At 36.8% G+C, this 20,752-nt stretch overlaps 1 protein-coding gene across 1 annotated transcript in view; it reads left to right on the top strand.

Moving 5' to 3' along the window:
• Positions 1-611: 611 nt before the first annotated feature.
• SLC27A6 (solute carrier family 27 member 6) overlaps positions 612-20,752 on the top strand; it is a gene marked incomplete at both ends in the record, with an annotated part of 35,853 nt that continues 15,712 nt past the window's right edge. The window contains 4 exons of the mRNA XM_082302190.1: positions 612-1,125; positions 9,102-9,308; positions 11,449-11,607; positions 12,324-12,448. Coding sequence (XP_082158316.1) covers positions 612-1,125; positions 9,102-9,308; positions 11,449-11,607; positions 12,324-12,448 — 1,005 coding nt within the window. The remainder of the gene's footprint in view (positions 1,126-9,101; positions 9,309-11,448; positions 11,608-12,323; positions 12,449-20,752) is intronic.

Genomic DNA, 20,752 nt, shown 5'->3' with positions numbered 1-20,752 from the left:
GCCCCGGGGACCAGCGGGTCCCCGATTTCGCGGGGCGGGACCGGCCGGCAGAAGCCACCTGCCCCCAGCGCCTCCCACCGCCCGCCCGGGACCGCGCCCGGAGCTCGCTCAGCCGCCGCCTGGGCCCGGGGCGAGGCTTCCTGCACTCGGCCGTCGCCGCCTTCCCCGGGCGTCAACCCCGGGCTGCGGCCGCCGGGCGGGGTGAGCGGGAGATCGCGCCTTATGCAACCGGCTCGGGGAGCGGCCGCCGCCGCCTCGCCGGCAGCAGCAGCCCGGCGCTGTCCGTGAGTCCCGGGGCCGAGGGGGGAGAAGGTGTCCGGCCTCAGCCTCAGCCGTGCGCGGGGAGCGCAGCGCTCCCGCCCCGCTCCCGCCCCGCTCCCGCCAGGCCGTCCGCAGGTGCGGCGAGGCTGAGGCGGGCGGGGGCTCCGGCCGTGCCGGGGCTGAGGCGGGCGTCGGGCGCCGTCGGAGCTCGCTGTCTCCCTTGCTCCTGAGCGGTGTTGGCCCGCGCGTCCCGCTGTAGAGGAGGAGAGGGCGGGAAGAGCCTCAGCCCGTGCCAGCCTTCGCCTCCGCGCCCCGCTGGGCCGTGTGCCCGGCCGCCCGGCTGCGGGGAGATGCGTGGCTGGGACGACCTCTACCCTCTCCCAGTGCCGCCCTCCTGGGTGCCGGGGGCTGCCGTCGGGATTCTTTCCCTGCACTTCCTCCAGAAACTCCTCTTCCCCTACTTCTGGGCCGACCTGAGGTACCTGCTCAAAGTGTTCACCTATGGGCTGAGAGTGGAGATGTACCGGCTGCAAGGGAGGGTTGTCACCGTCCTGGACAAGTTTGTGAAGCTGGCAGAGAGGCAGCCCCACAAACCGTTCCTCATCTACGAGGGGACCGTTCACACCTACCGGGATGTGGACCGGAGGAGTAACAGGATAGCGCAGGTCTTTCTGCAGCACGAGGCTCTGAAGAAGGGAGACACGGTGGCCTTGCTGATGGGGAATGAGCCCGACTTCATCCACGTGTGGTTCGGACTGGCCAAGTTGGGCTGTGTGGTGGCGTTCCTCAACTTCAATGTCCGCTTCAGATCTCTCCTGCACTGTGTCAGTAGCTGTGAGCCCAAGATACTGGTTGTGGGAGCAGGTAGGGTATACTCCTCATTCCTATATCCAAAGCTTTTAATGTCACATCTCCCATATGTCTGGCCCTCCAGATCCTTTATTGGAAACCTGATTTACAGATGTTCACAGAATCAAAGAAATACAGGGCTGGAGCAGGCTTCAAGATGATATAAAGCTTCAGCCTCTCAGGCAGAATCAGTTTTAGCCATGCTTTGTGAAAATCCATTTACCCTTTTCTTAAAAAACGTGTATTGCAGGAGGGTTTTCAACATCTAAGTACAGCCTGTTACCAGTGTTCAATTGCTTCAGTAGTAGCTTAAAGTGTCTCTGAAAACATTAAAATTACCTATTAAGTATGATTTTCCTTTACTTCTCAAATAGTAAAATTTAATCTTATTTAAGTAATGTACTTTATTCTCTTGTACTATCTCCCCATCTTTCTGTTGATCAAACACAGTGTAAAATTGGAAAGTCTAAGCTTGGACTGTACAACCTCTGCTGTTCAACTGCAGAGGTATGACAGTTTTCCAGGAGTAAAGTTTTGGGAGTAAGGCACATCGGAGGTTGATTCATAAAAACCAACTTACTGTTGGTGTTGGATTGTGGAAGAAATTGCTGTGTTTGAATCCGGATGGTAGTGTGTGTGGTGTAAGTTTCTTGAGTATTACATTTTTATTAAATGCTTCAAAAGAATTTAAAATCTTGTTGTAGGCATCCTGGGCATTGTATGTTCAAATTTGGCTTCAATTAAATAGATGTGTAAACTGAAGACAGATCCAAAACATAAACTTGCCATAGCATTTATGATCAAATGAAAATGAACCTGCAGTGCTCAACAATCACACAGAACCTTGACACTTGGTTGGAGGAAAATATATCAAAATATTGCATATTAATGTAATCCCATCTCTCTAAAATTAATGTTTCAAGTTTACTTTGCCTTTTTCTGTTGCACACCTTCTTGATTTTACTCCTGTTACACAAGTTGTGGGGTTTTGTACCCATGATACCTAAATGATGGAATTTTCTTCCTTCTGTTTTCTGCTGCTGTGAATTTGTGTTTTAAAAAGTGCATTTAAGATTTTTCCCTTGCATATTTTTAAATTAAAAATCTTGTCATTCTGATTCTATATGGTATGCTGGTTTAAGATGCTTGGTAATTAAAACAAGCCAATTTAAATATAATCCAAATACATGATAACAAGACTTCTGAACTGACAGCTTTTCATTTTGCCCTCTTACTTAATTTTTTAAAAAAATCTTGTTTAAGCCCCTTCTTATGAATATGTACTTTTGAGTGTATGGATTGAGGAAGGGAATTAATGTTCAGGAACTTCATGCTCATTGACTGTGGCTAGGGAGAAACTGTGGATCAAAGCTTGTATCTAAGAGAAGTTTTTATTTAAATTAGAGGTAACTAGTGGATGAAAAAAGCATCTGCAGAGCAGGGCAAGGAACTGTGTTTCTCCACTCTTAATTTTCTACCAGCAGCTGACAGTAAGAGCAACCATGTTGAACTAGGTTCTTTTGGGAGTCTGCCTCTGCTCACAAGAGGTGTGGGCAGACAGGTGGTACAACAGAGATACCAACAAATTAGTCTCTCAGTTGTTGTTTTACATTTTGGACTTCTTACTTTATAGTGACTTTTAGTGTCTGGTTTAAGTCTGTCAGTCCCATGAGCCTTCTCAGTACTTTTCTTCAGGACTTAGAGGCTCTTTTTATCTCTATCTGTGAAAGAAGTTAAAGTTGCTAGGTCCTCAGCTATTGACCACCTCATATGGGAGCCTCTCCAAAGGAGTATAGATTTAGCAAATGAAAGTTTATGCTTAGTCCAGTGACTGTGAGGCCTAACTCATACCACTCTTGAAAGAAACATATTGTAACTAATTATTGTAGATAGTAATTTCCCCGTAATGTTTATAAAAATTGCAGAGCAATGTTTAATACTGGGGTTACGCAGTCAGTTTCATAATTCTTAGAGGGCTATTAAACATCTTTTCATCCAATGTTAGTGTGAGTTTCAAGGGATTCTTCCTCATCAATAGACATGAGTTGTGCGTTTTCCTATTGTGGCATCATTTTCACAGGAGTGTGGATAGTTTGAATGTAGTATTTTTTTTCCAAAGTATTTACACTAAAACCAATCAACTTGTTGTCTAATATCTATCATTGCCATAGACAGGCATCGTGTTTAGCAATTAAGATTGTTTTTTTAAAATCAGAGAATAGTGTGTAATGGCAGTATTTCTGGATAGTGAAATTCTTTTAAAAAATATGTGGGTTTTTCACCCCTACACAAAGAAATACAGGTTAACTTGGCAATTCTATTTCTTGCAATAGTTACAAACTAGATCTTCAGTGTTTTGGATGACCTTTGATCTTATTCACAGACTGCAGCACAGAAGATATTATCCCCTTAACAATTTGACTGCCTGTGCCCAGCAAGACCAAATTTGCTCTTGAAATTCTTGTCTGTAATAGCACATTAGAACAGGAACTTGTATAGTGGTTCTACTGTTTTATCATGCTGTGTATCTAGTTAATAGTAAGGTTTCATTTATGCTGAAGGGAATCTTCCACCTTTGGCTGCTATCTGAAACAATTCCCACAGATAATTGTTTATGGCTGAATCTTCCCTGCTCCCAGTGATGTAGTGTAGCTACATCCCAGTAAATGATGATGTAGCCTCCCTTTGTGTGAGATGATTGCATCTTGAAGCTTTTTTTGTACCTAATTTTCAAAAATGCTTTTATTTTTTACAAATGTGATACCTCCAAACAAATAGGCTGGATACTATTTGTGGTTGCGTTTTCTTCCATACCTTGTTCCATTTTTTCATAGGGCCTCTTGTAAAAGATCACTCTCATGTGCCATTTTTTACTCCTTGCTTTTGTTGTGTGCCTGCATATTTTTCAGACATTGTGGTTTGATAACCTCATCCAGTTAGTATCATCTTGTCTTTGCTTCAGCACTTGGATTCAGACTTTCTTCTGGTCTGACAATTCTCTCATACTCTGATTCCTTTTTTTTAGTTCAGAGTGTTTCAGTAGTATTTAAGTTTTGTGGGTTTGATTTTGCCTTAATGTATTCTATGAACCCAGCAGTTGAATGTTTTATTCTTAAGTTTCAGATATAAAAATTTAATTATTTCTTCCTCTTGTTGATTTCTTATATGAAATTACTATCTCTAAAAGTCTGATTTCTTTTTTGTATGACACTGATGCTCTTTCAATTCATTTAGTGCAATCAAGTAAATTTTTTGTCTTCTCATCCAGGCTCTAGTTAAACGGCAAATACAGATTCTATGATTTGCCAATATTTACTCTTTCTGTTCCTTTCCAGTAATTCCACTTTCCCTTGTGTCAGAGAGAGTTTTTTACTTTAACTATCCTCGTTTGTCTGCTGTGTTCCCCAAGTATTTAGCTCTTGCTTTAATGTGTTACTTAACTTCTCACACTTGATTCCCAGAAACACTGTCTCCCATCACTTCCATTTTGGAGACTGTTTCTTGAAAGAGATTTAAAAGCTGGAGTTTAAAACTTCATTTTTAATAAAACAGTAGTTAACGAACTTGTAAGTTAATGAGGAACTTGTAAAAGAGAAAGGAAGAAATGTATGCTCTGCTCTTTCAAAAGGTGTTAATTCTTACTACATTTGTTACCAGACTATGCCACCCTTAGTTGTTTAAAAGCTGCTGGTTAAACAGAGGAGGTAAGGTGCTGCTTAAAATGAAGATATCTTTTAAGGAACTATGTCCTTTCTGGGGAATATATATTTCTATTGACTGAAGTCTTGCTTGAAGAAGGGATTGGATTGCAATCCCTTTTGTATCATTCTATCTATTACAGTGTAACAGCAATACTACTATTTTTTTACAGTAGTACAGTACTGCAGTACTACTATACAACACTTGCAGTCCAGTGCGCTACCAGAAATGCACAAATGGAATTTATTTGCCGGGGCATCTCTAGTCTGTTCCTACTGGGAAGAGTTCAGCTCAGAGTAGGACATCACAGATTGCCATCATGACTTCTGATGCAAGGATTCAGGTGTTAAAGGATTGCTTTCTAAACTGCATGAGATTGATTTACATCAGTCCTGATAACAAAGCCTATTAAGGGAGTGTACATGCTGCGTGGACACGTGTGGGCAGTCTGCTCTATGTGGCTCTGCTTGAGCAGGGAGATCAGACCAAGATGACCTCCAGAGACCCCTTCTATTCACAGCCATCTTGTGATTTTGCAGTTCTGTGCAGAGGTAGGTCTCCCAGTTGTATTGCAGTTTTCTGGCTAGGATTCTTTGCTCTTGAGGCACTAGCAGTGCTTTCTGCCTCTGCTAAGTGTATTCTGAACTAGACAGAAGCATGTCTAAATCCTGGAGAAGGAGAGTAAACAAAGTATTTTTTGGTATTTGTAAATTAAGGTCGTATGATGTTATGTACAAGTAGAAGTCTCATCTCTCATGTTAGTCACTGAATGAAAAAAAAGAATGGATTCTATCAAAACTGCCTTTACTTATCCATTTGGAATAAAGAGCTATTTAAACCTAAACATTTAATACAAGGGGACCATAGAAGACATGTGGAAGACACCCTTACCTGCTCTATTAGACACCATATCTCTTTGATCACTTGCTCTTACTTAGTCTCTGTCTTGTCCCAGATGGTCTTTGAGTGGAAAAAAGAGCCAACTGTGATTTGCAAGGTGGTTTATGTTTTATTACCTTTACTGCCTTCAATGATGCTTCAAGATACCAACACTGATCCTGAGCCACAGCTGACTTTTCTACTATTATTACTTTGTGAGAAGCCATGCCCAGTCACTTGGGGGATCAAGTACAAGTGGCAACTATTTTCTGAGGCCAGACAGTGTGGGGAAGAGTTTGGACTTGATATAACTTCCTGAGCATATCAGCCAGGGTACACATCAAATTTATGTAAGAACTGTTTCATAGAGTTTTCTTTCTTAGTAACTTTCTGTTCGGTACAAGCTGATCTCATAATCTAATGTATTCCTTTCATCAGTGTGGGATTGCATCCTTGCCAACAGCCTGCATGATTTCTTTGCTAGAAAAGAACATAAGAAACCTTTGTGCAACTGGAAGCCTGGGACAGTAATTCAAAATATATTTTCCTTGCTTTCTCAAAAGATGTAACTGAGTTATGTATTCATGTGAATATAAAGTAACAGTTTCAAAACTTTTTTGAATAATGCTTTAAAAGTAAGAGGACAAGAAAAGCAAACAAAAGTGGGAAAAATGTATCTATCCTGATCAATTCCAGATATTTTTTCCCAGTATAAGCCAAATAATTAGCAAATGGTGGACATTTGTATGCAAACAATGTAAACAACACAAATGGAACTTGCCAAATTTTATATGAGCAGACATTTCTCCCAAAACAAGTAACCCAAAATCTGAATATACTTTCATAAAAAGTAAACAAGTACTTGAGAGAAACTCCTAGCTTACATAGCTGAGTTGCTTTACTGTAATTTCTTTTCTATATGAAGTGCACATACAAGGTAGCTCTAGAAATATTCAAATTATAGCCCTTCTCAGAGGGCTGTGTCTTCCTGACACGTGGAAAAGGTGATATGTAAAGACTAGACAGCCCTACACAATGTCTGGCACAGAAGTTTTCTGTTTGGGGAACAAAATGTTAGTTGACTATCATAAGAATTATTATTTGGAAATAGTGTTAGTACAATTGAGAGTCATCTACAAACACCCCATCTCCTGTGTGTTCCAGAAGTAACTTTCAGTTTCTGGCCCTATGAATACAGCTGTTATAAATTACCTTTTTTTATTCAGGAAATAATTTATTGTTTCTGCTGTTCTCTGCTATCTACTGAGAAGTTTCTTTCATGGTAACGTTTAATTGCAAGCTGTTCACATATTGTTCCAACTACTAGATTCCTGAGCATAGAAGAAAAATTATGCTGTGTAATCATTTAGTAGTTCACTAGTAGTAAAAAACTCCAGAGCCATTTGTTTTAAGAGGGAGTGTTTAGAGAAACAGTAAACAGCATGTATGTTTAATCTGAAGATTAATCTTAACTTCTTTGGGTAAATATGTTTCAGTCTACTGAAAGGGAGCTGTGTCTTCATGTCATTCTTGAATCTTAAATGATGATGTGTCTGCAGGGTTCAGATTAATAGTTGCCATATTTCTTCCTTTGATGCGAGAAAAGGGGAGAAAATAAAAAGAAGAGGCAAGTCCTCTTCTTTTTGACAGACTTGCATTGTAGATGGAGCCAGTGTATTAATAAAGAATGACAGACAATGCTATATTCTCCTACTACTTTTGAGAACAGAAATAGAGTTCCAGCTGCTTTTAACACCTCTGTTTCTTTTGCTGGGTTCTCAGTCTAACTTGCACCTACACAAGCTATCCTTAGTATATTTGAGAGACATATATGCATAATAGGAGGGAAAAAATCAGTATAAGAAGGTAATATGTATACAGTTGTTCTATCACACTTGATTTATGAATAGGTGTTAGAAGTAGTACAGTTGTATTTTTCTGTTTATTGCTTGAAAAATATACCATAATTCTATTATACAACAGCAAGACAGAATTAATATGCCAATGAACCTTGACATTCATGGCATCAGGTTTCCTGCAGTTAATACTACTGTTCTTAACATTGTTTTTTATTCACTTTTTTTTGCTCTGTTGCTATCTATAATGGGGCTGTACTCCAGTGATTCAAACAGGAGGCTATCCATCTTTCAGATTTATAAAATTGTTTGGGTGATTCTTTCCTGGAATCATTCTGCAGTAAAAGAAAGTTTGAACAAAAATTTTTGATGTTACGCTACACCAGATCTATTTGCTAAGTGTTCATAAAGTACATAAAACTTGTACTCTGTAGGCTTTAGGTATATAAAACATGTTTAGTTGGCGATAGTAGGCTATATATCTGCAATAGCAATACAGATTAGTATGTTATTAATCAGAATAATTGCATCAGTCTGTCATTTGGAAAGGAGTTTTCTGAAAGATTAAAAATACTCAGTTGTTTTGATGTAAAATTTATACATACAGTATACTATTTGTGAAATGAGTTAGGATTTGACACCAGGATTTCAAATGCTGACTCTGGCAACGCCTCATTGTGAGGTTCTGGGTAAGTCATGTCAACTTTGTTTGTTTATTCATCTATAAAAACTGAGATAATAAAATAAATTTATACCCACAGGAATATTTGCAAGATTAATTATTTAGACTGAGATGTATCAAATTACTTAAGTGTAAATGAGTTCTGCTGAAAGCAGTATTGCTCTTGTTCTTGATGTGTCTCCTGGATTAGTACTTTAATGACTGTGCAGTCTTCTGAGAAAGAGATGTTGTAAAAATGCTTCAAAATATAAATACCAAATGGATTATTTAAGGACTGGCCTCTATATATATTTTCTCTTTGTATTTAGTCTGGGAATCTCTCTCATTGTTTCTTTCCTGATAAGCCAACAAAATAAACCTCAGCTAAATTGCTGTTTGTTTTTAAATTTGTCACTTCTGTGCTTTTGAAAAAACCCCTACTTCTGAATGGGAGGTTGCTGTTGAGGGCATCCAAGGAAACCTGTACTGTAATTACCACTTATGTATGTATTTGTGTTGCATTTTCAATGGATTTCTTCAAGATTTATTTGAAGTTGAAATTTAACCACACTTCATTCTGGTCTTAGCAATGACTAAGGGTTACCTGAAATCATGTGGGCAATAGGAACTAGTAATCAAGACTCACAAGTTTACCTTGAGAGCTAGTTGACAATTTGACTATGTGGGATCAGCAGTATTTTTAGTGCATTATATCCTGTTTTCAGTAAATTTTCATTCTAGTCCATTGTTATTTTACTTAATCTCTTTATATCCATGGAGGTGACTTGCATTTCTCTTTCTATTATAAAAAGTAAAACTTCAAGAGGAAAAATACTTTATTCTCTAGTTTTGTGAAGACATAATGTAAGTAACATTATTTCATGTTAATTTTTAAGATTTGCTTGGGACATTAGAAGAAATTCTTCCTAAACTTCAGAAAGATGTTAGTGTTTGGATTATGGCCAAAGACTCCACGTTTCCAAGTGTGCATACCCTTTTAGACAAAATAGAAACTGCATCTGAAGACCCTGTTCCAGTTAATCGATGCTCTGCCAACAACCTCAAGTCAGCTGTTCTATACATTTTTACTTCGGGAACAACAGGTACAGGTCTGCTAAAGAGTCTTTGTTTTCCTTCAGCTTTCATCTAGAAACTTGATTTTTCTGAAACTAATATCTCAATAGCAAAATGTCACATTTCTCATCTAGAAGCATTGTTATAGAAAACCACATGTATTTCTTGTAAGTAACTTTTTCTGTTTGGTGGTTTACAAGTTCCTCTTCTTTATTTTCTCTTGTCACTATGAGAGTCTTTACCTCTCATTACTTCACAGCTAAAGCATTTATGAAACACTGCTTTTTTGGTCAGTTTACAACCATAATAGATAGTATTTTGTGACCATGTAACGCTGCCTAGCTAAAATTATTAAGATTTTACCTAGAACTTTAAAAAACAATCTTGAAACAAGGAAATAGACATTTGTTTTTCTTTCATTAAATCATGGTTTATGCATGTCACTGTAGAGACAGAAAAGAGCATTATGTTACTAGCCTTTTAGTTTAGAAACAGATGTCTGAATTGTGCTCCAGCAGCTAAAAAGCTAAGACTTAAAAAAACCTGATCACTGACATGAAAGGCAGCATTATGTTTTTAAGATGAGTAGATTGGCATTCTCATTCAGTTGAACACAACAGTTTTAGTCACATGAAGATTGAAAATGCGTATGTGGTTTGAGGCTTTGTTCCTTCATACAAATAGTAATTCAGTTTATTTGCTTCAGGTTCTCAAGAAAAATTAGGAAATAAGAACATCAGTCTCCAGTAAAAAAGTTAAGTTATAAATATTGTCAAGAGATGAGGTTTTGTTTGTAATATTGCTAATAGAAATATGGTTGAACTTGCTTGATAAGAGTTGGGAGTTGAATTTAGCTAAAAAATATTACAGAGTTGTCCAGGTGGGATGGTTTTGTTCTTACAATTGCAATCAGAATGTCTGTGTGATATCTCAAATTTCAGTTACGTAGAATTCAAAATATATATTTTTGAGACTTAGTATATAATACATTAATTTACATTGAATTTCTATTATATACTACATAACTAAAACAGTAAGATTTGTTTAGTCTGAAGAGTATTGAATAACTAATTCTGAGTAACTGAGCATTTTCTCATGTTTTGATAACCCAGTGATTAAAAAACTAGTTAAAACTAGCTAAACTTAGTTAAAAGGAGTATTTTGCACAGTCTATAGTAGTCCCTCTGTAAAGGCAGAAACAAAAAGCCCAAGACTGAAAACTTGTTGCTGTAAGCAGTTCACTGGCAACACAGGCGTATTCCCTTTTCTCTTTAGGGTAGAAAAGTGGGGTAGCTAGTGGAGTAGCCTTGAGGTGTAGCTAGACTCTCCACAGATTACACTTTCAGCTCTAGCTAAGTCTTCAAGTGAACGATAGCTTTACTAGAATAGGTGAGAAAACTTTATGAAACATTACATTTCTGAAAAATTGAACAGTTCTCACTGTTCATTATCAGCCTGACTCAGACTGAAATTTGTGTGTTTGAGAACATATATAATGCAAGATCACATCCCCTACTCAAATTAATAGGTACCAGAGTAGTAGCCCAAGAAGCCCTTGCATGTGAGTCTGCATGTTGCTGAAGAGAAATGTTGTCCTGAACATGAAGAAACTCATTCAGAAGAACCTAGCTGACGTGGTCTTTTCACTGATTTTTTTTTTTTAATTAATTCCTCGTAGTCTTTATAGAGCTCTAAAACAAATAGAAAGATTCTTACACAAGCACCTGCTGTGTGTTCCACTCCATGTAGATCCCATACCTTTCTTATTTGTCTTACAGTCACTGTGACTCTTGCCGTAACAAGACCTGGTGTGATGCCTCTTTATGTTAAAAGAAGTCCATATGTAGAGTAAATGTTTTTTGTCCCTTCTTACACTATATAATTTGATAGCAGGCAAGCCACTGAGTTTCTTCTTATTTCCACTTACATGAGTGGATGTGACATCAAACTAAATAGCAAACAGATGAGGTTACAAACTGGCTAATCTTTATGTGTGCAGAAACATGCAATATTGTATTAAACAGCCAGTTGTCCATTTATGGCCATCTGAAAAGACAGCTGACAATTTGGTTACAGAAGAAAGAAATTGATTCTTTTATGATTTTAGAGACTTTATACAGGGATTCTCTTTAAGAGAAGCCTTTATGCATTATTTTGTTGTTATTACAGGTCTTCCAAAGGCAGCAGTCATTAGTCATTTGCAGATTCTTAAAGGAGCTGCTGGACTGTGGGCTTTTGGTGCTACTTCAGAAGACATCGTTTATATTACTCTGCCTCTTTATCACAGTGCAGCTTCTCTTCTTGGCATTGGTGGATGCATTGAACTGGGTAAGGCTTGTTTGATTTTGTTGTTAATAGAGAATTAATTATTATAAAAATGTATAAAACACGCTTAGGTTCACTACCCCTAGGGAAAGTAATGCTTCGCTCAAATGAGTCTTTTTTGGAATAGCTGTATATTTTGGGGAGAGGGGGAGTTTTGTAATAACAAAGGATCTCTACAAGCTCTCTTTGTGGAGAAGAATTAGTTATCATAATTTGCGTCACAAATATTTCAACTTTTTAAATTTAGGTAAAAAGGAACTTAAGGACATACGCAGTACTTTGGCAGTGTGTATGGTGCATTAGTATATGTACAGTCTAAGCATAGTACAGTGGAATAGACTTAAAATGTATTTTGGTGAACTTAAAATATTGACAAAGACATTTATAGTAAACAATCAGCTTTTCCATGTATTTTTAAACCATATAGAACCTTTTTCCATTTAATTTTTCACTGTTTTTACACTGACAATAAAACACATGTATTAATGAAATCAGGTAGGTGTACTCCCTGACTGTCTTATAAAAGATTTGTTTGGAACTCCATGGCAAATATTTTCTGTTTCCTTAGTCATCAAGTACAAGTCAGAGCAAGGGAAAGATCATTGTACCACATAGTTCTCTGAACGAGGCTGTCTTAGTTCCTCAAATGTTCTGTTTTATAGCTAAGCTGCCGCACTGAGAAATTGCTTAATTTCCTTTTCCTTACTGTTTCCATAAAGGTGCAACCTGTGTGTTAAAAAAGAAGTTCTCAGCCAGTCAGTTTTGGAGTGACTGCAGAAGGTACAACGTGACTGTCATCCAGTACATTGGAGAACTTTGCCGTTACCTTTGCAATCAGCCAGTGGTAAGTGGAATCACAGTGATGCCTATTTGTCTGTCAGTGCACTTATTGTTCTTAATGTGGGTATGTTAAAAGGGAAATTGAACTGTGTTGGGCATGTCATTCTGCCCTTCTTTTTATGTGAGGTTCTGCAAATATTTGGTGATATGTAGACGCTTAATAAAAATAATGGCTTGAATCATGAAGAACTAAAAGTATTATAAGGAACGACTTTGAGACTAAAAACTGGCTCAGTATCATTTGGTGAAAAAATACTATTTCATGGAATTTCACAAGGTAAGTTCAGAAAACCAGGATTGCCATTTGATGGCTTTTCTGAATTTTCAAAACTTGTTTTCTTGGCATCTGAGCATGTCATTTTAATAAATGACTTTGCACAATTATCATTAAAAACAGCTTTTATTTCAAATATTAAATAAAAATAAATAAAAACCTCCAAGTGCCTGTATAACATTAAGCAAAAAGAAAATATCCTCTTCTAATTTAACAAAATATTCAGGATGACAGAAAGAATTTTGTGATAATATATAGAAGTTGGATGTAATGCAACTGTTATCTCTTTGAAAAGCCTCCCTTTGCCACTATCATAATTCCATTTTGTTATTTCAAAAAAATAATCCGTGGTTTATCTCCTTTTCAGTGAATTTTATTAAAATTTCTCATCCCTTAGAAAAAGGTATCAGTAACTCAAAGTATTTAATCTGAAAATTATTAACGTCCTCCTTAAGCAGTATTCTAAAATAAGAGAATGCAAATTAGTCTTGTTTTCCAACAGAATAATAATTTACATTAATATCTCGAGTTGCTGACCAAAGAATGGAAAAGGTCATTGGATTGCTTTTCCCTTAGGAAATTTTTCAAAAGTATGTTTAAGCAATGTAGTTGTGGGTCATAGATCCTACTGCACTATCCATGCATGCCTCAATAAAGAGGAAGTTCTTGAATTACAGGGAGCATGGCTGATGGCCCAGTGAAGCCACTGGCAGTGATGAAGAAACAGAATAGTGATAACTTCTCTATCTGATTTTTTTTTTGTTATGTTTTGGGGTTTTGTTTGTTTATTTTTAATTTTTATTTGTTTGGGGGATTTTAACTTTATAGTAAAATATACAAAAAATTACTGAATAACAAAAAATCAAATTATAGATCATAAGAAAAGTCAAGGCATAGAGGAGGCATAGTTTTTATAAATTGTGATTCTTTCCTCATTGTAGGCTAACTTGATTTTCGCAAAGTCATTTCCCTTCCCTCCAAAACTTCGCAATTTTTGCCATGTTCGCAGTCTGAGATATTAATTGTTCCCCTTTTCAGTTCCCTTACTTTACAGGGAGAGCATGGCTTTTTTTCCCCACTCCTTTTTATCTTAAAGCAAGAATTATAGATTAATATACTTAATTTCTGAAACAAACTCTTCCATTTTTAAATCCTTACCAAGCCACCATGAAGTTAAAGCAATTTTAAATTGTGCAAATAAAAGTAATTTATACCATCCTTAACTATTTATATAGTTATACAATGGTTATACAATCATTAACTATTCATTAACTGTATAACTGTTCTATTTGTTAATTTATGTGCATACTCTGTAGGAGCTGGCATGTCTAAACTCTTCTGTGAGGCTTCTGTTTTGCTTGCTTGCTAAGCCTTCTCCAGAAAAACTAAAATTACAAAACAGATCGGTTTGACAGCTAGGTACTTTAAGAAAAATATTAAGTATTTGTCATGTTAAAACTGGCAGAGAAACATGTTCACACAAATAAGTGGAAGGTTTTATGATATGTTATGCAATGCACTCTTAGTTTTCAAGTAAGTAAAATAATTTCCTAAGTTGGTTTCTCTATTTAAGTTTCATTAATGTCGAAGTACTATATATGCTAGCAGCTTGAGAAATATATGGCAAGTTTAAAGTTCTTTGAAGATACTTTGTGGGCAGTGTTCTCAAGATTAGAGAGCTACAAAGCCCTTCTAATCAACACAGATTGAAACCATAGTGAGTACCTTATTTTCTTAATTTGTTTCTTTAACACTGAACTTGAAATAAATGGTATATTGCTTACAGCTGGAGTCCACACTGTGGCCTCTTATTTCATAAATTTTGAATTGAACTTTGGGCAAGTCTCTGTGGTAGCATATTGACTCTTGGCTGAGCTTTCCTTACTGGTTTTGTCTTATTTGGTCGTTCTGCCTCCCACTCACATCTGCAACAGCTCTTGAAGACTCTTGCAGTAGGATTTTTCTGAGGTTATTCTGCATCCAGTTTGGTTTAGTAATCTGTTGTCTGGAAAGAACATTAGTTAGAAAAGGAAGTTGCCTTTTTCCTTAGGTAAAAGTACAAAAAGACCTGGCATTATGTGACGTTCATAGATTTTGCTGGGCTTTTAAGTGAGCAGTCCTCATGCCTGCCCCCTTCCAAACACTTTTTCTCCAGTGTTTTGAATATAGTGAACATACAATGACCAGCATTGATGGCTAATAGCCATCAGTAGCTACAAAATGGGTCTTGCTCTAAGCTACTACCGTGACTACTCAAGTGAAAAAGAATATTCAGAAAACTGATAAATTGGTCTTGCTGGCTGACATTGCTCAAAGTCTCTGTTAACAGTGATCTGCAAAGCTACAAGTGTATGGCATAGCAAAGCTCCCTGTATCCTCTTCTTAGCAAAAGCCTTGGAAAGCCTTCTCTACTAATCTGTGGATATGTTTTCCTAGAGGCTTGCAACTAATTTAAATTTTAACATCTGAACTGTAAATTAAATCTTCCAAAGGCAGTTGCAGATTTATTTCAAAGTTGACGTAATGATTTATTTAATAATGCATTGCATCCTGAGGCTTTTGGAAAGATAGGAATGATAATGCAACATCTCTTTCCTGCTCTTCTGTGGAGAAGACCTGAATCCTGAAATGTGTTACAAACAGAGTGTAGAAATCAGTTTTCTCAATTGTTACGTCCTGTTTTCTACTTTCATAAGCTGTGATGCAGTATGACAGTATTTGTATGATTTGTGATACCTTACATGAAATAGGTGAACTCTCTATTAAAACCAGTTCATTTCTACTTGTATTCAAAGTCTGTTTCACAAGTAATTGTATAATTGCTTAGAATTTCCCATTTAATATGTGTCCTGGTTTATGTCCACTTGGTATTGAGACAGTGTTATCCTCCAGCATCAGTAACAATTCTTATTTCCTTGGGGTTACCTAAGAGTATAAGACCATGTATATCAGCTTTCAGACTTTGTTTTGTTAAGCTGAGGCAAGACTATCTCTCTACTAGATACAGTTTGGCCAAGGGATCCCATCTTTGGATGGGATTAAGCTCTCTTAAGTGACTTAAGATGCTTAGAGATTTATTTTGTTAAAACTCTTCTGTGTTAGAACAATAGTAGTTTAGAAGGAGAAAACAAGGAATTCAATTACTGGGATAAGGAAACAGAGTGAATATCTATATCCCTGCAGTTGACTCAAGTGTTGTGGAGAGGGGTGTAGTTGGACAGCACTAGTCGCTCACCTAAAAGCAGTTTTCCTTAAAGGAAGGCAATTTAATAGTCACGTAAACAAGGAAAAATTAGTCAGCAGACACTTTCCTACAATGCAGATTTTACTTGTAATTATATTTTATTCCCCATTAAAGTTTAGCTCAATTTATGTTCAGTATTGGAAATTGTTCTTTTTAATATCCTTAAAATGTAGAGTGGAAATTTGTCAAGCCCCTTGCAAGTTTTTGGCATAAAGATTTTATTGAATTCCCCAAACCAGTAACGTGACACAGTTACAAACAACCACATCTCTACCTTCCATGAGAAGGCTCCTAAGAATTTTTACATGTCATTAAAATTTGATTTACGGGGGGAATTTTGCAATTTATTTATTCTTCTACTGACCTATCCTTTAAAAAAAAAAATTGAAACCATTTGCATGTGTCATAAGACATCATTCTTAATCCAAGGTGTTGCTGATTTACTGCAGTATTAACAGGGCCTAAAATGAAATTGAACACTGTTTTTACATACTGTTAGAGAAAATAGAACTTTTAGACTAAGAGCATATCCAGCACATCTGAGATTGAAACTTAGAAAAGGCCATGAGATTTGGAAGCTTGTATTTTTTCCCTCTAGAATGTATCAATTGATCTTATAAAAAACAGATTGTATGTCACAGCAAACTTTGTGCTTTCAACTGCCATAACTACAACAACAGTATTATTTTTAAAAGTGGCTTTATAAATACATTATAAACCCACCTATTTTTCCTACTGCCTTTTGATACTTACATGTACTGGCATACCTCTCTTGGTATCATCCACAGATGATCCTGTGTCTGTTTTCTCATTCTCCCCACTAATAATGGTAGAGGTTTTCAGACGTTCTTTGTGGAAAATGTCTTCTGTAATGCCTTAGGAAGCATTAGTTCTTCATATGCAAAACAGCACTGAAGGCTAGTTACAATGTCAACTACTGGTTCTGGCATGGTGGATCAAGACTTTTCTGAGTCTTTAAGAGGTCATACAACTTGACCAGTTTCTCTTCTTCCAGCTTTCAGTTTTTTGTAGACTCATCTTTTGGGTTAAACTAGTGGAGTCATGCAGAAAACATCCTTATATTAAAGCCTGGAAATCACAGTCATGCTTTCACAAAGGGAAGCTTCATATTCCTCACAGAATACTGTGTGCAACATGCATCGCAAGAAATAATCTGTGTGTGCTTTAATTCTCTGAATTGATCTTTGAAAAGTTGTCTGTAATTTGTTTTGACTAGTGTGCTCCTGGGGCAACCACCAAAACCAAAACAATCTGCTTCATATTACTGGGTGGAACACAGACAAAAGTGACTTTTTTTTGTTGGTAGATATTTTCTGAGGAAATGGGAGTACAACTAAACAAAACATTTAGAAGAGCTAAATGAAGAAAACTTCTTTTAGAATATAATTCTAGTAGATTACCAGGAGATTGATTATTAAAAATGGGGTGATAATGAGCTTACTATTTAGTATCTCTAGTGAGCTACTAAATAGTAAGCAAGCAGTTTCTGAACTAGAAAGATGTGTCCTTTTCCTACTGTTCCTGTTCTTTCTTATGGTGCATCTCTTCACACCCTTCCTGTTTTCTTTTATTTGTATTTTTAAATTTGGGTATGTGTTTTGCAAAAAATCTAGTTGCAGTTTATAATTATGCATTACTAAATAATGAACATGGATGTGCATCTTGAAATATGTATTCCATCTATAACAGTAGGATATCTCCCATCTTATTGTCTTCTAAACTACCTGATGCCCCTTTTTCAGGGCTAATGTATCAGTAGAGGAACTGGTGAATGTGTTGTTACATACACACCTTGTAAATACTTGAATGCAAATCCTGAGTCATCTGTCTTATCATATTTTATAATTAACAGATGCATTCTCAGGCCCTGAGATTGCTTTCAATTTCATCAAGGCCATGATACAGGGAACACTTCATGCCTCCTTTTCCTTGAATTATCTTTGTTTCTCTCCCTTTGGATTTTCCTTATGCAAAAATAATAGAAGTAGGACAATGAACTTGTTTTCTTGTATTTCTTTAAAGCAGCTGCTCAGCACATTTTTTTATGTAGCTGCAATTATGAATCCTTCTTGCACCAGTTAGTATACTGTTGATAGCACTCTAAAAGGCATTTACCAACAGCTTAATCATGTAGATAGTCACAGTGTTTTATTAAGAACACTTAAGGAGAAAAGACTGATGGATGAAAAATCCCAGGTATGTGGTATTTAGTGTAATAAGGCAGATCTTGACTTGTCAATTAATTAATATACAAAAGAAACAAGCACGCAAGATGGAGACATATTGTGTCAAACTGATTTATGATGTGTGCAGATGTTTGGTACACAGTTCAAAGATCTTGGCAGAGTGAATGGAAAAGAATTCCAGGTGTATGGTAAGAATGTGTTCTTGCTTATTAATGCATTGATGTCAATAAAAAAGGCATTGAAAAAGTGCTTCACCTTTGCTGTTAGAAATAAGTGGATGTATACTGAACACCCTTTTTATTTCAGACTCACTCTGAATTAAGAAAATAAAATCACGGTGCAGGAAAATAAACAGACATTTCTAGAAACCTTGGAAAGCTGTTACAACATTCTGTTATTCTAAAATCTCTTGTCCTAACTATCTGTGGAGAGCTATTAATACATTCGGAAACACGAACCGTAATTGAATTATCGCAGGATGTGCAATTTGAACTTACTTGAATTTATCTTGTGGTAGCTGACCAGGGGAAGGCACTGAGTGCTTTGTGAATGAGATACTGTGAGGAAATACAGCTTTTAGTTTAGGAGGTGTTAATTTGGTACTGTGTTTTTGCAGTGGGCTACAAATACACATGCACACAATTTCTGCATGCCAACTGTTGCAGGGCAGCTGGCTGACATGCCACAGCTTGATCAGGTGTCAGGAATGGCACAGGGATAGCAGAGCTTTTCTGCTGGAAGAGAGATGTATTAGGTGACTCCTTGGAATTCCTTCCACTCCTTAATTCTATTTATTGTACCAAAGGGAAGCTGGTTGATGAAATGCCATCTGAATATGGTGGAAATTCAAAGCATGACTATTTGGTCTAGTCAGTTTAAAGCATAAGTTTCTGCATATTTGTTTTATTTCTTTTTTCATTAGGACATCCTAAGTGTTCGTCATTCAACCATGTTTTTGTAATTTGTTGGAATTATCATCTCTTTTCCTTTCCTTCTCTTACTTGCAGCATTTTATTTACTGCATAACTATTCAGCCACAGTGCCCATGGATACCAACATGCCTGTCCTAAGAGCTGGACTTTGGCAGTGATACAGACAATAATATATGTGATGATGTTTGATGTTAAAAAGAGGTGACAGATATTACAATGGCTAACTCACTTTACTGTGGCTCACTTTACATTGAAAGCTAGTTACAGATAAAGCTAAAATGAACTAATATAATGTATTAATTATAAAAATTATAAAAATAGATAAAATATAGCTATATTAAGTAACTCACATGTAAAATGAATGTGAGTAAAACTCACTGCTTGAAGTTTCCCTAATTTTAATAACTTTTTTAATGCTTATTAAACCTGCTGGGAGATTAAATTACACATAATTTTTATGGTTGAAAGACTGTTAAATGCATGGCAGTTTTAATGTCTGCACCAGAAAGCCCTGCAGTACTCTTCAGGGAATCTTGTATCAACAGACAGGTACAACTATGGTGAGCTGACTAGATCACAAATACAGCAGTTGTAGCAATGCAATCTAACAGTGAATCTATCTTAGTTGTGAAGAAGGGAATTACTCCCCTACCTTTTTAGAAAATTTGTTTTCTGTCATCAGTCCTTGATAACATCACATACCTTCTTTATATTTTTGCAAGAGGCCTGAGTGCTGTAAGAGCATCTCTTCCTAAATTGAGATGGCCTTAAGTTGTACTGTTGATGTTGATGATAGGTGCTAACATTGCAAGGAAAGTAGGATGATGATGTGTCAGGTCTACTCTGCATCTTTTCCACTACACAAACAAATTCCTGCTGTATTAATATAAACCAGCCAAAGTAATGTGAGGAACTGAAATTCCTGCACTTATAAATGATGGGGTATTTGTTCTTTTGGGAAAAAAACCCAAACACCATAGTCCATGTAGGCCACTGTCTTCTAGCTCATCCTGGTTTGTGTCTTTTCAGCAAACAGCTATCAATGCTTTTCTTTTTCTTAAAGTATAAATAGTAGAAGCAAGGTCACCTTTTTATTAGCTTGGTCTCTAGAGGTTTTGAATGATCCTGCCCTGATGAAAGACTCACTTAATTACTGTGTGTATATATATATATGCATATATTTGTATCTTCTGTTCATTGTGGAGCAAAGAATTTCCTTGAAAGTATCTCTTGAGCTATTTTTTGTATCTTAGCAGAGGCAGTACATTTGAATAATTCAGTGACATCAGCAAGAGATAGCTGCAGTTTGGCTATGGACACATTCATTTCAGATTAGCATTGAAATTGCAAGGAAAATAACCCACTTTGAAAAGTTTTATGTTGAGCTGACAGGAATTTTCTATAAATGGTGGCCAATTTTCTTGAGGGGAAAAAAAATCCATTAAAAACTTTCCCAATTAAGTTCAAAGTAACACTGAAACAGTTTATTTTAAAAATTAATAATATTATTGCTGTTCATTGACAAGATAATGACTTTGAATATGTGATATAACAGATGCTATTATTTCAAGTACATGAAAACCTACACTCTTGCATTGTGATATTGTGTGTGAAGTAGAAAAAACAAACCACTGAAAAAATGACATCTGTG

Source organism: Coloeus monedula, assembly GCF_965178545.1.
Source record: "Coloeus monedula genome assembly, chromosome: Z".
NCBI classification, from domain to species: Eukaryota; Metazoa; Chordata; class Aves; order Passeriformes; family Corvidae; genus Coloeus; species Coloeus monedula.
The sequence above is the reverse complement of the archived record's forward strand: the minus strand, read 5'-3'. Positions and strand labels throughout refer to the sequence as shown.